Below are 18,660 nucleotides of genomic sequence, written 5' to 3' on the forward strand. Positions count from 1 at the left end.
ACGGATTCCGACGCTTCTTTCGAATTATGCAATTCAGTTTCAGATTGACAATTCTTTTTCAAGCCGTCGCCTCGCCCTGAATCGTTATCTCTTTTAGTCAATTTCCTGCATTAAACCGTCGATATTTTTCTCCGGTAATTTTCTTTCTTGCCGCACGCGATCGTACGCGCAAGAGCTCGAAGAGATTTCGACGGATACATTTTTTATAATCGACTGTAACTAGAAAATCCCGCGAATCGTTGACCGCGGACTGCCTTGATTCTGAAAAATAAGAAATCAAAGTGTACGAGGCAGATACATAGATAGATGAGTAGGTGGGTACCATGCGTCTGGTTTCCGTGTTACAAATACAAGGCAGCACTTTAAACAGTACGCCACAGACTGGAAATCTGAACTGATCACGCGTGTCCGTGGAGCCGAAGCGAACTTGATAAATTTAAAATAAAATTGATCCAACCATTTGGCGCGCTGCCCTGACCCAGTTTGAGTTCTGCTCCTGTCTCCAGCGGACAGAACAAGACGACGCCGCCGCCGCTCGGAGCACCGAGAATCGCCTCAGGGAATCGCCGATTCGCCCTCGCGATCGTTGGAGAACTATCGAGCACCCTGACCGTGTCCCGTTCCTCTTTCTTGCCGGAGTCCGGAATAGTTCCAGTTACGACTCACTCTTTGCGGACGGGAATTCGCTAAACTTCTACAAATTCTGTCCATAAAGAATTGAATTATGCTTCGAAATTTGCGATATTAGAAAAAATGAAGACCACCTGCCGATTTCTCATTATCTGAATAATTGAATGATTTATTGGTAACTTTCGATTTTACGTATGGCTGCTCGAAGTTGTCTGTTACAGCGATATTCGATCGCAATGTGTTAACCTGTTAACTGTGGAATTTAGTTTGAAAAATCTCTCGTTTTGCGCGCAATAAAATGAAAAAATGAAGTGTGCATTCGTCAAACGCAGGACGAATTCACCTATTTTAATGGGAAACCAAAACAAAGTAAAGAAGGATTACATGTTTATGTGAAAAAATAAAGAATTCATCGTTGAAAGATTTAGTATCATTTCAAGCCTTATGACGTGTTTACTCGTCGAACGCAGGTAACCGGTTACGTATTCCAACTCCTGTTCGAACCAATATCGAATTCAATTACTGACCAAAATTTAGCTCGACGCTTGTAGATCGCAAGGATCCCACAGTACTGCGCGCCGAGTGAGTATCGGCATCAATAAATATCGACAAAGGTCGGTCAGTGAATGACACATGACGGTGAAGAGCGAGGTCACGCAACCGGCGAGTTTCCTTCAAGAATTCAGATTAAGAATTGTTGGCGGGAATAGACCTCGCTCGTTTGTTATTTAAGCGCGCCGAGATTAACAAGGACACGCGCGAGAAATATAATAAATTGCTTGCGTCTAACGTCTTTCCCAGAGGTCTCTGATAATACGCGATTAGAACGCCTGAAAATTCCTGTAGCGCGATTATTCGCGTTATCGAAATGAATCGCATGTTCGTACATTATCGGTACTGTTGCACATGCATTTTCCTCTATTGGTTTTGCATTAATTATATTAACTGCATTATTAACACTACAACTACCGAGTAGATAAACCGATTAATCTTTATTCTCTGATAGAAACAGTACATTTATAACAATCTGGTTTCAATTATAATTCAGTTTGCCTACTACTAAATTAATTTGTTTAACATTAGAACTACCGAGCAGTCAAACTGACTTCTCAAAATTCTTCTGTAGAAACTCTAGAGCGCATTCGTTGAGATTCCTATTGATTTACAATTCAATTTGGGTATTACTAAATCAATTTTTTTATTTATTTTGTTATTTATTTATTTGACAGTCGATTGCCCTTTAGTACGAAAAAGGAAGAGATATAAATGAAGTGTAAAGAGTTTACAAAGCAAGAATTTTACAATATAATAGATAATAAGATAATAAGAAATTAAGATTAAATATAGAATTTGAAATCTCACCCAGCAAATAATTTTAGTGTTTTCAGAGAATTATCTGTTACCTTTTTAATAACTGCAAAAGAAGGAAACCAGGAATGGATCATTTTGCCTGTTTGATAGTTGTAGTGTCGATGCCTTAGAGAATATTTGTAAAAAAATAAACCCGATCATTTTAATCCATTCCGTAGTTCTATTGTTAAAAATGGCACTAATTGGTGTATTGTAAATTTCAATTTTTTCTCGCGAGAAAAATCGCCGAAGGTACTCCAATTAAATAGAGAAGTGAACCGGAGGCTCCGATTAAAAGCGATAGAGGTGGAAACCACATTTACAAGTTAGATCATGCAACAATACATGTAGAGGCAGCGTGCGCTCTCTATTCATACCATTTATTGGCAATACTCGCCTCGGGCGATGGAACGTTTGACGAATGCTCCGGGGCGTTTATCTCTAGCCGCGATCGGAATAGCTAACGAATATTCATTTACTTTCATCCATCGCTCAAACTTCTTTAATATGTGGTAAATCTCTGATTCATTATCTACTCCCGCTTAACTCGACCTATTAAGTTACGAGGAGTTTCTGATCAATGTCGCAACGTACGAAATAAACTTTAATCAACTTTACTCGATGTTGCAGATATTAAAATCCCGGACAAATGAAACATTTTCTATTGTTTCTAATCCAGCATACGTGCTATGAATATTAATTAAATATTGTGCCCTGTGCAGCGGATCTTTGCATTCTACTTGTGTGCCCATATAGCTTTTTAACAGGTTCTCTTTTGAAATACCGCCTCAGGGAAGTTGAATACTTGACGTATATATGCTGTATACGTGTACGCGCTAAATACGGTCGTTCACAGACTGAATCTGAATGAACGTGAGAATTTAGAACATTATTTTTCTACTATTTACCGTTTGCAGGATTATCGTTGTCGACTGAAAAATGGCACTTGCAAGTTTATAAATATTATAGATAAAGTAAAACGTGCGCGTTACTCACCGGTACACCTATTTCCAATAGGTCCGACCTGCTGATTACGCAATCTATGAAGCCATACATATATCTAAGAGGGTTATGCGCCGATCCTTCAAACACTTTTACGCAAATTTTAATCCAATTCTCCGCTATCGATTTCTTTGACTGTTGGTATTCCTTGTAAACAAATGTCTCGAGCTGTATACGTTCAAAGATTTAGTATGTTCAGTTAACGATTCCTTGTATACTCTGATCATTTTCAAATAATGGAACCTCACCATCGAACATCGCAATGGCACCAAATGCGCTGATGATATATAAATGCTATTCAACATTCATCCAATGAGAATACAATTTTAAAATTAATGGATTGAATCGGGCGTCTAAAAGAAGGGTGTATGTTCCATTTCGTAACTATAATACACTCGTCTCTCTATTTCCGCGGAGTATCCGTTCGACGTGGATTCGTTTTACGCAAATGACAATCGCGTGAATAGAGTCTATCAGTACGAAAGAAAACGAAACATTGAAAAGGAAAGCTGGCATAAATTTTAGAAACACATATTTATTTCGCGCAGCTCGGCAAAAGAGTAATAATACTACCATTTCGGAAAACAGAGATACATTTTATTTAGAGCCACCAAATTCAGATCGCCTCTAAAAAAATCGCGCAAACGGTGTTACAGTCTATATAAATAAAAAGTAATCGCGTATAGAAAGTTCCGCGTAAATGGAAGCGTATTACAGGAAAACGCAAAAACAATTCATTATTTGCCGCGCCAATTGACGTAATACACGCTTTTCTCCTATTTTAAAAAGATATTTTTTTTATGAAGATTAGTTGCTCCATTAACGACTGAACCAATCAATGAATGGTTTTTACATTCAGTAAAATGTAACGGACGCCTTTTTCCGAGCACGCGCTCAATCGACGCTCTCCTCTTCGATTCTACGCAAAATTCGAACATTTCGATCAAGCTGAGAAACGAGATTAATGGTAAACGACATCCAACGAACAGGTGGTATCCGAAATAGACGAAGAGGCGAGGAGACAGGGAGACGAAGACAAAGAATGAACCCTTTCGATTCGACAACGATAACCTGCGCATATCTTCGTCCTTCCCCACTACAGGTATGGCCATACATGGTACCAGCCGCACTTGACCTATATCTTATTATGCTGGCAGCGTCCGGATGCAATACGAAGCGTTCGCGAATAAGCCTGGCGGGTCTCTTCGAGGTTGCCGAGATTTACCTCCACCGTAAAGAAATCCTTCCTTCCTGTAGCAGCCGTCTCGCCGCCCCAACTTCCGTGACAGACACAGACTAGGTTCAAAGAGTCGAGGAGTACGTGTCGGTCTTTCTAGTTTCGCAATTCTCCCATTCGTACCCTGAATGGGAATACGAGTGAAACGTATTTCTGGGATCGTTGCTCCTTCCCTCAACATTTCCACCGCGCGAAACATTCGATATAGACGGTTACGACGCATCGCGGTGAGCGGATTTCGTCGACGACACTCCGAATTCTCGGGCTAGAATCGAGATCGTTCACCCGTATTCATTAAATATTTTCCAACAAAACCTACAGATATATCCCCGCAGAAATGTGCGTGTCACAGAAACAATTCTCGTCGTTACGTTTCCACGTAACGCAGGTCTGGAAGTTAACGATCATTGCATGTTACGCACGGGGAACAAGCGACCCTGAATAACCAGGCGATAATCCTTTTTTTACCCGGTAGACGAATCATTTGCTCGAACAGACGCTACGCTGACGGTCTATAATTTCTTCTACGTCGAAGCGTGGGACGTGGAATCGGTGTTTCGAGCGTCGCCGCAATTTTCTCGCTGATTTCATGGAACGTATGAACGTCGTCAGAGGTGTAATCAATTTAGGGTTAGACGACCGACCAAAATGTGAGTCATCCCGAGCAACCCTTCTGGTGCATGTTTACTCCGCGAGTTCCCGACCGAACACCCTTCGCGGCGTTACCAACGTTGCCGGTGTCCATGTGTCTCGCGTCTCACTCTTGACCGGTATTTAGGAAGGTCACGACCTCAGGGTGGTTTGTCGCGCACATGTAATCACGCATGCGCGACCCACGGGCGAAAGTATTTAAAGAGATGGACGCGTGTTCGGGAAGGCCACTCTTCCCCGAACTGTCACGAATCGCGCAACGTCCCCCACTTTCCTCCCCCTTCCGAGGCGAACGAGCACGCGTTCCCAAACAGAGGGGGAATAACAGCACCTTTACACCCATCCTTCTTGTTTTTTTCTCTCCCCGAACTCCGTCGCCTTTACCCCTTTGACACAGCCCCCCTCTCCGTTAGGATCCATTCGTCCTCCGCGAGTTCCCCTCCCGGTAGATCGTCGGTGTGCCATCGAATCGTTTAATAGACCTGCCGGCCTGTCTCCGTAGATTCGATTTGGCGCCACCAAACGCGTCGGACCTGGTGACGGGAAAACGGAGACACCGTCGACGCCAGACAACCGATTTCTTTTTTCCTCGACCGATAGAAGCGGCACCGCTTAGCATTGGTCACCCGTTCTCCGGACCACTCGATGCTCGAACCGATCGCTGTCCGATCGTGACGCGACGAACAGGATGACCGTTTGACTGGTCGATCGGTTCGTTGCCGAAGCGGAGCTTGCGACGGTCTCGGAAGTGTTCGTCGGAAAAAAGGCATCGCGCTGGAACGCCTCGAATGAGGATTCACTGGGAGGACGCGCGCGTAGAAACCCTCTGGACGTACGGATTCACCTTCTCTTCAGTGAAAGTCGAGGCCCGTTGACATGGAGGAAGTGGATGTTCAGCAGGAGTCGAGGGACACGGTGGGCAGCTTGATGTTCTCCCCGCCGCCAATGAAGAAGTCAGACACGAGGGACAGCATTTCTTCCGTGGACAGCGACGTGAGCCTTTCCTTCGACCGCAGGGGCTCCAAAGGGGAGGAAGCCGATCTGTCGGACAGTGCGAGTTCCGATAACGAGATGAAAAAGAAGAACCTCGCGAAACAGCAGCTAAATTCGGATCAGGATTCGGGCGCTGATCTAACGGAAGACGCTAACACCAGCGAGTCGAAGAATCTGAAGCAAGAGAAAAGACCGGCCGAAGGAACCGCGAACGATGCGGAGGACGATTTCATCCCGCCCAGCGACGAACTGGCGGAGAAGATATGCACCCAAGTGGAGTTTTACTTCTCCGATGAAAACATAGTTAAAGACGCGTTTTTGCTGAAACACGTGAAGAGGAACAAGGAAGGTTACGTATCTTTGAAACTGATCTCGAGCTTCAAGCGGGTGAAGCATCTCAGCAGAGACTGGAGGGTGGTTGGCACTGCTTTGGCCAAATCGAAGAGACTACAGGTCAATCCGCAAGGGACCAAACTGCGTAGAGTCGATCCTTTGCCACCGTTCGATCAAACCGCTCCTTCGAGGACGATTTTGGCCGCGAGACTTCCGCTAGAGAAGTTGTCGGTAGAGTCCGTGGCAGAAATCTTTCGACCGTGCGGAGAGATCGCTCTTATCAGGGTTCTTCGACCAGGACACCCTGCGCCGGCGGAGGTAATGTCTTTAACCTGTACTAAGCAGATTCGTTTAAAACTATGTGGAGAAATTTTAAATAACTACCGTAAAAGTAACAGTCGGATCCCTATAATAGTTTCAGTGTTTAACATCTGCGAATTTCTTTTTGACATACTTTTGTTCTCGTTTCGTTGCATGGATTATGGCTGTCGATGGTTATACCTAAAATGAAACGTCAACTTTACTTGTCGAATTTTTTTAAAGTTTCACTGTTAGAACACTATTTTCTGTTTTATGGAATTAATCGCGTTGACAGATAAATGACTTCTATATCGTTAAAAGAAATTTTTATTCGATTGACAGGTGCGACAAGCGATCGCCAAGAGGCCAGAGTTAGCGTCCAGCGAGGAGTGCGCGATGGTCGAGTTCACAGACTCAGCGGCCGCTCGTCTTGCTCTGCAAATGACCCTGGGCGATGCCAAGGTGTTCGAGCTGCAACAATCCAGCGACAAGAAGAGGAAACAACAGTCAACGAAGAAAACTGCCTTGACGAGATTGTCCAAAGAGGAAGCTTACAACTCTTCGAGTTGTGCCAGCGGATCCGAGGCCGAAGATGGGAAAGCTAGACACAAGAAACCCATTCACGGTTATCCAATGTATCACGCTTATCCGGGCCACCCCTTTCAAGGTACACGCGCAATTATTGTTTATCGTTTCCACTGTCGCTTTTACAAACCGTATTTCTTGTCAGAAAAATAACATTTCCTGAAAATGACACTCATAAAATTAATTGAAAAAATGCTGAAACGAAAGAGCGAGTTTTGCTCCTGACACTTAATTCCTTGCAGCTCGAAGTACTTCTGGTTTTCCAATGAATAATTACTGGAATATTCTTAAATTAATTATCTTGCATTAGAAGACATGCTTAGTCAACGTGACACAAGTGGATGTAAGACGTTACACATCATCAATGTGAGATACCTTAGTATCTCTAATATCTGCTAGTATTTCCAAGACTAATCTCTTGAAGGAATCTTGCGAAAACTGTTTATAAAGACAACCCGACGTCGTGAGTGAAGTCGTGTTAAAGTCACGTCGATTAAGTATGTCTTCTAATGCCAGATAATTAATTTAAGAATATCTCAGTGGGTCTTCATATTAGACTTTACTCCATGTGACAATGTTTTACATAGAATTTGATACTCCATCCTAATTCCGAAGGAAATATAAACACTCCATTTAAATCAGTGAAGGTGATCTTCACATTTCTGCAAAAAAGCAAAATAACACAAACCAAGCAGCTTTTGTACGATACACTTTTTCACCCTATTTATAATTATGATATTACAAATATCCGTAGCAAGAATTGATAAAGTTGATGCTAAAATAAAATTCAATGTCTAAGCGGTCTTATCATAGAACCGCATAGGATTAACATATCTCATGATGATACCCTACACCTAGAGTAGAAAGACAGTTACCTCGGGTATAGACCCGTAAAACTCTGAAACAGAAATTTAATAGACATTAGTTCTCGGACAGCAAAATTAGGTTGACAGCTTGCATCGACGCCAGAACTACCAGATAAGTCAAAACGACTTATTTCCGATTTCTTCTTTTACTATTACTGAGAAGGTGCGGATACTTTCACGAAGAATTATTAACGAAACTAATTCAGTGATAGCAAAACTGAATTACAACTCAATTGAAATCTTAACAAACGCACGCTTATGGTGTGTATACAGAAATTGGTAAAAGTCAGTTTCAGTGATCGATAGTTCTGGTGTTAACACATTGCGTACCGGCTAATTTTCAGAAAACTGAATTGTGCGGCTGGCAATTTTCACTGAGGTCAACTTATATCACTATACATAGAAAAACTCAGATATTATATCTATATGTAATATATTTTAAATTGACAATCAATTCGAATCAAATTTTATATTTTTAATTAGCGAAGTTGTACAGCTAAGTGTCTTTATATAAAAACGAGATTTCTCGTTTCCGGCACGCAATGTGTTGTAAGAGGGGAGTAGCAAGACAATTTTCGAAAGTCCTGCATGCCAAACATTTTACCGCCGAAATACGGAAGCTTTGCTCGAATATCGTAAATTTGATTACAGGACCGCCTTCGCCGGACGCATGGCTATCTCGTCGATTATCCGGCTGCTCGGTGTCAGGCTCGGAAAGCGGTTTCATTCTTCGCCGCTTGTCTTCCTGTTCCGGTTCGGGGTCTGGCTCCGGTTCTGGCTCGGAAATCGGAAGCTTCGGCAGACGCTACTCTGCCTGTTCCTCTGGTTCGGAGACCGGTTACTGCCACCCGGTCTTCCCGCCGAATTACTATTACCAGGAGAACCGACGTTTCTCCTGTTGCTCGAATTCAAGTTCGGAATGTAGCGCTGCCTGTTATCACTCTAGTCGTCGTGGTTCCACGGATTATGGGTCATACCTGAGGAAGCTGTCCGCGTGTAGCCGAGACTCCGGCTTCGACATGTCCGCAAGGAGACTGTCCCTATGCTCCTCCGGTTCCGAACAGGCCACTTTCTGCCGACCTAGGAGCAACAGTGGCGTGACTTTGACTCACCTACCAGAAAATGTGACGAGAATGCCGTCTGGGCCGGATGGCACTCGAGGATTCGGCCGACCATCAAAAATTGCTCATGCCATGCCACCGTCAATGGAACCGACCTACTAAATGTCCTTTGATTTCTAGATTATTCGGATCTCTAAACCTGGAACACGAAGTTTGTTTAGATTGTTGTTATAGAGAGTAATATCGCCTAGTCTAACTAAATAATTTCGACCATTTTCGTTTACGAACGCTGCGCATACTGTACTTGTGTTTTTGGTACGTAACGATTGCTCGGGAAAGCCTTGAAAGAAGTTTTCAGTTTTTCTTTTTTATAAAAGTAATTATTTCTACGTGGAATTGATTTATACATTCGATAACTTTACGTTGCTCTTCTGATTTCGTGTTTCCGTTTCAAGTACGCGGCTCTTTCACCGATGATGGATATATTTGGAAGTAATCACCGAGCTGTGCGTTATTTATATCTATTGTTATAGTGTACCTAGCAATAAGAGGCTAACCGCCTGAATAAATGTAAATATGTGTATTAGTCTACCTGTAATTACAAGTGACAGTTTGTTGAGAATTTTAAAAGCTACGCATATATTCGCCGTTTGCATCTACTTAAGCGGATAGTATTATATGAGAACGTTTCGATTACGAGATTCTGTGATATTGATCAGTAATGTGCGAACTTCGGAATCTTAAGTAGAATATACACACATTGTACGGACGTTGATTCGTGAGCTATTTTCGACGCTTTACTATTACTTATTATATTGCAATAATTACGGGACATTGTGAAAAATATATATTACTATGTTTTCGTTGTAATTTCGTCTCGATTTTCATTTTTGTTCGACTTCTATCATTTCCATTCCTCTCCTTACTTAAATATTTATTTTTCGAACCTACAAATAGATGCAGTCTTCGATCCGATAATTGATTCAACTTAAAATACGAAATATATGTATCCTATATGAAACAAAATTGTTTACGTTTAAACTTTGAAAATAACAAGTATTTAGTAATTTAGCCATTCTTATCCGGATTTATCAATTAATTATATATTACTTTTGAATTCAATGTCAAATTCAAGTAGAGTTAGTAGTGGGAACATTTTTGGACGAGTATTATTACAATATGAACGTAAATAGTTGAATTTATCTGTAATTTAAATGTGACATTTATTCGCGTAACAGCATGTGAAAAGTATTCATAACATTTGAATACTTGTCACGTTGGAATGTCCTATAGTTAAGCAATACTGATATACTTGTACAGGATATGTATGCGTGTACGTATATAGAATTACACGTTACACTATGTTCCCTTTAAATTTGTACATACTCATGTTAACTGTTGTGTACACGCGAATAAAACGGTGAAATATATCGTCTAGTGTTAATGATTACACACGGCAATGCAAATAAGCATGAATCCGATAAGTAGTTCAAGCGTTATGAATAGTTCTCACGTATTGTGCTACGTGGATCTCAGGATACCTCGCTTCGTATTGTTTCAGTAACCTAGCGTTTATGCTCACTACAAGATGGTGAGGTTAGGATGTGTTTACTTGTCAGACTCTTTAGTGCAAGAAATAAAACGCAACCGCAATTTAAACAGAACAGGAATGTAAATATGAAAAGTGGACAATATTGAAAAAAATCATGTTTTTCCCGATCGGGTGGCCACGGGTTCTGAACACGACAGACCCGGAGAAGATAACTGCAATCGTTTGTAACAGGGATAAGATACTTTTCTCTGTTTTGACCACAGATTCTCTAACCATCTGGAATTGCAAGGCATGTTTCTTAAATGCGTCTTCATTGTACGATAATTAGAGCTTTACGAAATAAAATACAATTCTCCGCGATTTTCAATCGTAAAGGTTCATATAACATCTTTATAAAATGTAACTGTAAAGAATAGAAGTTGTGGTTCAGCCATCGATGTTAGTTCATTTACATTCAATATCAATATTTTCTTTTTAAATGAAATCATAACCATACTTACCGTATGTTTATATGTATATGTAATCTGTAACACAAATACATTTAATTACAGCCATGCGTACCCATTGTATTTGTCAGAAGAACCACGGATTCTTTAAAGAAACATGGCGAGAATATTTTGGTACAGTGGAGACCAGATTCCAGTATGTTGGTTATTGCGGTATGAGAAGTTATATAATAAAATCAATTACAAACAGGAGGTTAAACAGATTTTAATTATTGTAATGTAAATTCTTTTCAGACTTCAGATAGCTATCTTTTATTTTACCGATTGTCAGACTCTAGCCCAGAAGGGAGAGGTCTTTATGAACAAAGAGATTCTCCGGTTACTAGTTTAAAAAGAGATAGTGCTGAACTTTTTATCAAAGAAATTATTCCTTCTTTAGTCTTAACATTTGTGAGTACACATATAAATACTTCTTTGGAAATATTTGTTTGAAAATGTATTTCTTTCTTAGGAGAAATCAGCATGGATAGATGGTGGTATTAGTTCTTTAGTTTGTATACGTGATGAGTTGATGGTAGCTACAAAGACTAGCCACATAATACGTCATAAATGGGATGGCACTGTGAATAGAGATTATTCTCTTGATTTAAGGAGGATACCATTTAGCGTAGATCAACAAATATCTACTGTGGCTGTACCACTGACGGAGAATAATGTTTATGTTACTGACATCGAATATTCCCCTTTAGTTGGTGGATTTGCAATTGTTCTTAATACTGGCAAAGCAGCATTCCTCACTGCACAGTCACTGAAATTTGATCCTAATGTATGTTAATTCTCTTTTAAATACAGAAACATCGTATTTTTCACTAATATCATTTTTTAGCAAGTACAAGGAATTTGGGCTAGAGATGTTGATGATGCTACATGTGCAGCTGTGAATCATAAATATCGCCTTATTGCGATTGGCAGGCAAAAGTAGGTTTTGTTCTGCTTGAAATTCAAATCAAAATACATATTTCTATAAATTCATTTGAGTACAACATATAATTTTTGTTATTAGTTCTGAAGGTGTAGTTTACTATGTGGATGAAACAACAGGAGGTTTAGAGATGTCGCATACGTTAAGTCTATCTTCAAAAGATTATCCAGGAAGACCAGGTCGTGTAAGATGCTTAAGGTGGACTCCTGATAGTTGTGCCATAGCATTAGCTTGGGAAGATGGTGGCCTAGCAGTGTGGAGTACATTTGGTGCTCTCTTACTTTGTAGTTTAAAATGGGATTATGGTTTAAGAGTAGATTTGTCTCATGATAATCCTTTACATATCTATACAATGGTTAGTGTATTTATTGATATGAATTTCCAATATAAATTTTCGTTGAAACTTACCTTTTATGTATTTTAGGAATGGTCTGCAGAAGGCTATCAGCTTTGGATGTTAAGAGAATCTCCAGGTCCGTCTTTGACCGAGGAAAATGGAAATGAAACAGTTAATTTAAGACGTTCTTTGATACAGTTAGATTTTGTAAAAAGTCCATTAACAATTAATCCTTGTATGGTAATACTCGAAAAATGTCTTGACAAATTCTTTTATTTATTAATAACAAACAGTTTCTGTAATTCATACTTTCATAACCAGGGACATCATGGACATTTGTATTTGCAAGGTGAAGATAGATTGTATTTAAATCTTGGTAGCGGAGTGTCTACAAATACGTCGACTTTTCATACTGGCAGTGAAATTCCTAATGACTCTACAATGCAAACACTTGCGGGCTGTAAACAGTGGCTAGTTGTTCCTATTCCTACTGCATATAGTGGTTCCAATTGGCCAATAAGAGTATATAAATATATACTTTATACATGATGTTATTCTCATATACTATTATTAATTGATTGTTCATTTTAGTATACTGCTATTGATAATGAAGGTATGAGTATTGCTGTAGCTGGACGAACAGGGTTAGCTCATTATTCTTTACCTACACGTAAATGGAAACTTTTCGGCAATGAAACTCAAGAACGTGATTTCATTGTAACTGGTGGTTTATTATGGCATCGAGGTTTTTTAATAGCCAGTAGTTATTCGATTTTAGACGACAAAGATGAAGTTAGAATATATCCTCGCGATGCACGTTTGGATAATAATTATGTTAGAACCGCCAGAATGACATCGCAAGTGTTATTGCTCAATACATTGAAAGATAGACTTCTAACGTTTTGCGCTAATGCGCAAATAAGTATTTATGACATGGTACTAGAAAGCGGTAATGGTAAGTAGAAAGAAAAAAAAATAATTTTATAAATTTTAATTGTCGAATTTATATATAAAATAAATGGCATATTAGATGCAGGAAGTATTGAATTAAGAAGATTGCAGACTGTAGATGTTAGCGGGCTTTGTATCCACCCTGCTTGCGTTGTAAGTGCCACTTTGACTACTATACGTGCAGAAACTGCTGGAAGTCATCCACATCCTGAAAGTCTTTTGTTGAATGTGTCTGGACGTCTTTTAATGGTTCAACGGGAACACTGTACTGATAATTCGGAAGTTGTACGTGAATTATATATTTAGAATTAGTTTAATTCTTGATTTCTGTTTTATGTTTAAACATATTTTACAGTTGTTTACGTGCAGTGCCCCAACAGTATTAGCCTCTTATGTAGAAAATGTTTGGGTACCATGGAGATCGAGAAGAGATAAGCCACATTTGACAGAAGCTCTGTGGTTGTTTTGTGGTGCTCACGGTATGCGTGTTTGGCTTCCATTATTTCCAAGAAATCATCAAGAAAAAACGCATACGTTTATGAGCAAACGGATAATGTTACCTTTTCATTTACGTATTTATCCTTTGGCTATACTCTTTGAGGATGCTATATTATTGGGAGCAGAGAATGACACAGTACTTTTTACTTCGGATACAAATTCTCCTTTCTCATTACCTTTCAGTTTATTAGAACTTACAGTAAGTATGCTATTCCTGATCAATTAATGGTATCCCATAATTGCCGTTACAATGAAAATGAAGCTGCTTATCGATAAATTGCATCGATTGTAACACCAGTTACGGGAATTGTGTAATTTCTGTTAAAAATTCACGATAATTGCATAATATTTCAATTTTAGAGTCAAGTTTATCTTCATCAAATATTACGGCAACTTATTCACCGTAATTTGGGATATCATGCTTGGGAAATTGCTCGATCGTGTTCTTCACTGCCATACTTTCCACATTCGTTAGAACTTCTACTTCATGAGGTACTAGAAGAAGAAGCAACTAGTAAAGAACCAATCCCAGATGCTCAGTTGCCTTCTGTGGTGGAATTCATCCGTGAATTTCCAGGAGTGTGGGCTAGAGCAGTTGTACAATGTGCTAGAAAGACTGAAATAGCACTCTGGCCTTATTTATTCTCTGTTGCTGGACCCCCGAAGAAGCTCTTACAAGATTGTTTGCAACGTCAACAACTCGATACTGCTGCTAGTTACTTAATCATTTTACAAAATCTAGAACCTTCTACCGTTAGCCGACAACATGCTACTTTATTGTTGGACGCAGCTCTAGAACAGGGAAGGTGGGAGCTTTCAAAAGATCTCGTTCGGTTTCTCAGAGCGATTGGTAAATAATGAAAAACGTATTCAAAATATGTATTTTCTTCCTATCTTATTTACATTCGCATTTTACGATTTCGTTGTAATAGACCCAAATGATGTGGAATCACCGCGTACGTCTTGGAGCGGAACATCAAAATTAGGAGGACCTCCACAAACGCCACCCCTTTCTCCTCACGAAGATGATTTATCTTTAGTATTGGGAACTATGCAAGTTTCGAGGAGCCGAAGTTACAGTACTACTGTGACTCCGAAAGTGCAACCTGAATTAGTAGCTAAAGATATAGCTCCTTCTTCGATGTTGGAAAAGACTAGAAATGTAGTTATGAGACGCAAAAAGTCTGTACCTACAAATACCTCTAAAACAGAAAAGGCTGATAACAAGTAGGTTTTCATAATTCGTGCAGTATAAGTAATACTGTCGAAACAATTATACAGAAACTGGAATAAAAGGAGTGAAATCTATTTTGCAGGGAAGGTTCAGCTGAAGAATTTTTCATCGATGTAATACTACAACGTCACGCCCGTCGATTACTCTCGGCGAAACGACTCGCAGATTTAGGTAGATTTGCAGCACGATTAGATTTCCATTTAGTTACATGGTTTGGCAGGGAGCGAGATAGAGCAGCAAAAATTGACGATTATGTGGCAGCATTAAAAGCAGTGCATGAAGATTTTGCATTTGCTTATCCTGTACTGTCTCTTCCAACTTTACAAAAATTTCGAAGATCCAGTCTTACGTCTTTACGTTCAATAAGATCGGTTAGCTTAGAAAGTCCAGAAGATGAACCATTGAATTCAAGTTTCGCAGTTGATTTACCTGACAGTGGTTACACTAGTTTACCAAGTGGTCGACCACCTTACACCAGTTTAGTTTCCCCTGTTGCCAGTTTAGAAACACAATTTCCTGCTGCTGAAACCAAATTGACAACAAATATGTTACATGGTAAATATCTTTTCTGGATACGTCATCGTAATATATTAACCTGTAGAAGGGAAGTATCAATTTCATCTCTCCATTTTTAGATGCCAATAGTGTTCTTAGCGATAGCAGTACCATTTGGAGAGATGATACCGAGTCCATTGTTGGGACAGGAGTTGGAACAGTGTGTTGGGTTCCACCGGAACCAGTAGAACAAACCGAAGTTCATAACGCTTCTCCTTGTGCACCGATAAGTCGAGCAGAAGTACAACTAAGATACCTTTTACAATTATTTCTTGAAGGCGGTTGCTTAGGATGGGCTGCAGTATTGGCAACAGTTTTACGTGATGCACCTGCCATGGCTAGAACTATTAGGGCAGCTCATGCTCCTATGCAAACATTTGATTCCGTAATTAATCTAAGAGATGGTCTTCTTACTTTAACCAGATGGTCACACACGGAATGGTGCGTATTATGCGATTGTAAAAAAGGTATAGGATAAATCTAACTTCTTATAAGAGATTCCATTGAACATTCCGAAGTATTTTTTCAAGAAAAAATGTTTTCCCACTTTTTCCATTTTCTTCAAGATATTTGCCTAAAAAGATTAAAATGAAATATTCTGCTTTGAAGAAATAGATGAATATACTATATACTATATTCTGTTGTTTTTATTGATTTTGATCAAATTAATATTATTAAATTGTTTAAATAAAATACACAAGGTGTTAGGTTTATCTTATATGTATAAATAAAAATGTGTTTCAACGGAATATAAAAAAGCTGATGTATACGTGCATTACAGTTTGGGTTATAGACCGTTCATGTCAGCCATCCAGGTTCAGATTTCCTTGTTGAACAGACTAGTTGTAATTAAACAACAACAAGAACAAGAGCAAATTCCAGAAAGTCCATCTCCTAGCCCTGCACCGTCTGCTGGTAGTAATCAACGAGGAAACTTATCTCGATCCCGGCATTCATCAATTAGTCATGCTTCGACAACTGCCCCGTTAGAAGAAGAGAGATCCCACGAATTATCACTGACAGTCGACGAGGTGTCCTTCCGAAATAACTACAGTAATCTCAATAACGCTGAAAATACTTCTACGCAGTCTACGTGTGTAATCTCGTAAAGCAATACCGTCTTCATAAATCACAAACACCATATTGCAGCGTTTAGTATAGTATAGACAGGTAGGTATGAACATTCGTTTAAATTCACTTAAGTACTCACTTGTTACTGCAATTTTACTTAAAGCAATATTGGAATAAATGTAAACGCCATCAAAGTCTAAGTTTAAAAAATGAATTGTACATGTAATGATAAAGAAAGTTATAATAACTTTTAATTGCAACATCGAGTGTAATAGTTAAAAAGTGGATAATAATTGTATACACAGTCTCCTAAAAATTGTACTGTTTCTCAATTTTTTAAGCATTTCTATATGTGTAAATATGTTCTTGAATTCGTAGAAAGGTTACTGTTGACATATTTTTAGATTCATTCTTAAAAAACTTAACAAATAGTAGCGATTAAAAAAAAACTAAAACATGACTGATACTATTTCTTCCTTGATTTGTAGACAATATACCATATAACGAGTATCGATATTGAGTGCAATTGGTATTAGTAGGCTATAGAGTTAACGGAAATTGAAATAATAATATTGACTTTTAATATTTTGTACATTGTAATATTATATTGACTGAATTACAAACAAATAGTATGCAGTGATTGTTATCTATTTCAGTATAAATTAATGATTTTAAGAAATTTGCATTGTAAAACTTATCAGGAACACATTGTGTTTAAGCAACGGTTATTCGTTAAAAATGACCGTCCTTTAGATTTGTTTCTAACACAAGTAAAAGCGAGTGTTACGAAATCAAATTAGAAGCAAATCACTGTGTAAACCAATGTCAATAATTTTGTAACTGATATTATTATAGATATGTAGAAGAAAAGAATTAGATGATTGATAAATAGTAGTTTGTACAATATAAATTTGTAAACGAATGCGAATCCGCAACTGGTTACGTTCATCCAAAGAGAATTGAAAATGATGTACATATTTTAATGGTTGCCCATATTGTGCAAGAATACTATATTTAAAAGAAACATGAATACTCATTAAATAAATTCTGTAATAAGAAAAGTAAAGCATTTGTACCGTATAACAAATTTTTAAAACAATAGTTTTAATATTAAATTTACACAGTAACTTTTTATAGCAAAATTTGAATTACATGCTCCTACAGGTGAAATATTAGAAACAGTAATTTGATAATACTTGAACTATTTATTTTCTGATATATCAGTAACACTGTGTATAATTTATTCTTAATTGGAGCACTGTTTGGCATCGATATGTATAACTAAAACCTTACATACAATTATGAATAAAAATATGTCGTTAATTTTTTTTTAGTAAAAATAAATTCTGCAATATAATGGAAGTAGATTGATAGGGTGAGGTATTATTGAATGCTCTAATTCTGGCGAGCTACAAATAGTATTTATTTAATATATTTTATATAGAACATATTTAAGTATACGTGCAGATTTATATTTTTCAATCATGTGGTAATAAAATGATTGCACTTTCTGTTAAATTACCGATTCCGCGTATTATAATTTTGAAATACAAATATTGAAAGGAAGCTTGCTTGTCATAAATACTGACAAATAATAATCAAAATTATTTATAAGTATTTATATTAAATTAATATAAACTTAATAGCTATAGAGAAATAATTCATGGATCAAAACACTTAAGCCTAATTACTAATAATTATAATTATACCATTATACAATTTCTGTACTGCAGAGAAATTGTCTAATACATCCCCCTTCATATGTTGGATTGTTTAATTAAATGAAGGAAATGGATTCCTTGAATAAGTCACATGTATCAGTTGCTAAATTTAATGTAAAAACCATAACAATGGATACTCAATGTGGTCTTGTATAACAATATTACTTATTCATAGAAAAAACTGTGTAACACTAATATACTGTTTATACATATATACATATTGTAACATAGATATTCAGAAAATATATATTTTCCTATAAGTCATGCAGCGTTTTCTTTTAATTAATTAAATTGTAAAATAATAT

The 18,660-nt window shown here is 38.2% G+C and overlaps 2 protein-coding genes across 2 annotated transcripts; both read left to right on the forward strand.

The window, feature by feature from the left end:
- Nucleotides 1-5,075: 5,075 nt before the first annotated feature.
- Achl (La ribonucleoprotein translational regulator Achilles) lies at nt 5,076-9,878 on the forward strand. The gene is made up of 3 exons (XM_076370323.1): nt 5,076-6,514; nt 6,839-7,163; nt 8,599-9,878. The coding sequence occupies exons 1-3, from the start codon at nt 5,747-5,749 to the stop codon at nt 9,168-9,170; spliced, it is 1,665 nt and encodes a 554-aa protein (XP_076226438.1). The 5' UTR covers nt 5,076-5,746; the 3' UTR covers nt 9,171-9,878.
- A 140-nt stretch (nt 9,879-10,018) lies between these two features.
- Rich (guanine nucleotide exchange factor subunit Rich) lies at nt 10,019-18,619 on the forward strand. The gene is made up of 16 exons (XM_031975701.2): nt 10,019-10,849; nt 11,112-11,219; nt 11,301-11,456; nt 11,518-11,832; nt 11,893-11,984; nt 12,070-12,343; nt 12,413-12,565; nt 12,647-12,847; nt 12,917-13,280; nt 13,356-13,561; nt 13,632-13,973; nt 14,135-14,624; nt 14,707-15,001; nt 15,091-15,563; nt 15,644-16,004; nt 16,345-18,619. Exons 1-16 carry the CDS (start codon nt 10,715-10,717, stop codon nt 16,670-16,672), a joined length of 4,293 nt encoding a protein of 1,430 aa, XP_031831561.1. The 5' UTR covers nt 10,019-10,714; the 3' UTR covers nt 16,673-18,619.
- The last annotated feature ends 41 nt before the right edge of the window (nt 18,620-18,660 follow it).

Source organism: Nomia melanderi, chromosome 8 (assembly GCF_051020985.1).
Source record: "Nomia melanderi isolate GNS246 chromosome 8, iyNomMela1, whole genome shotgun sequence".
Lineage (NCBI taxonomy): Eukaryota > Metazoa > Arthropoda > Insecta > Hymenoptera > Halictidae > Nomia > Nomia melanderi.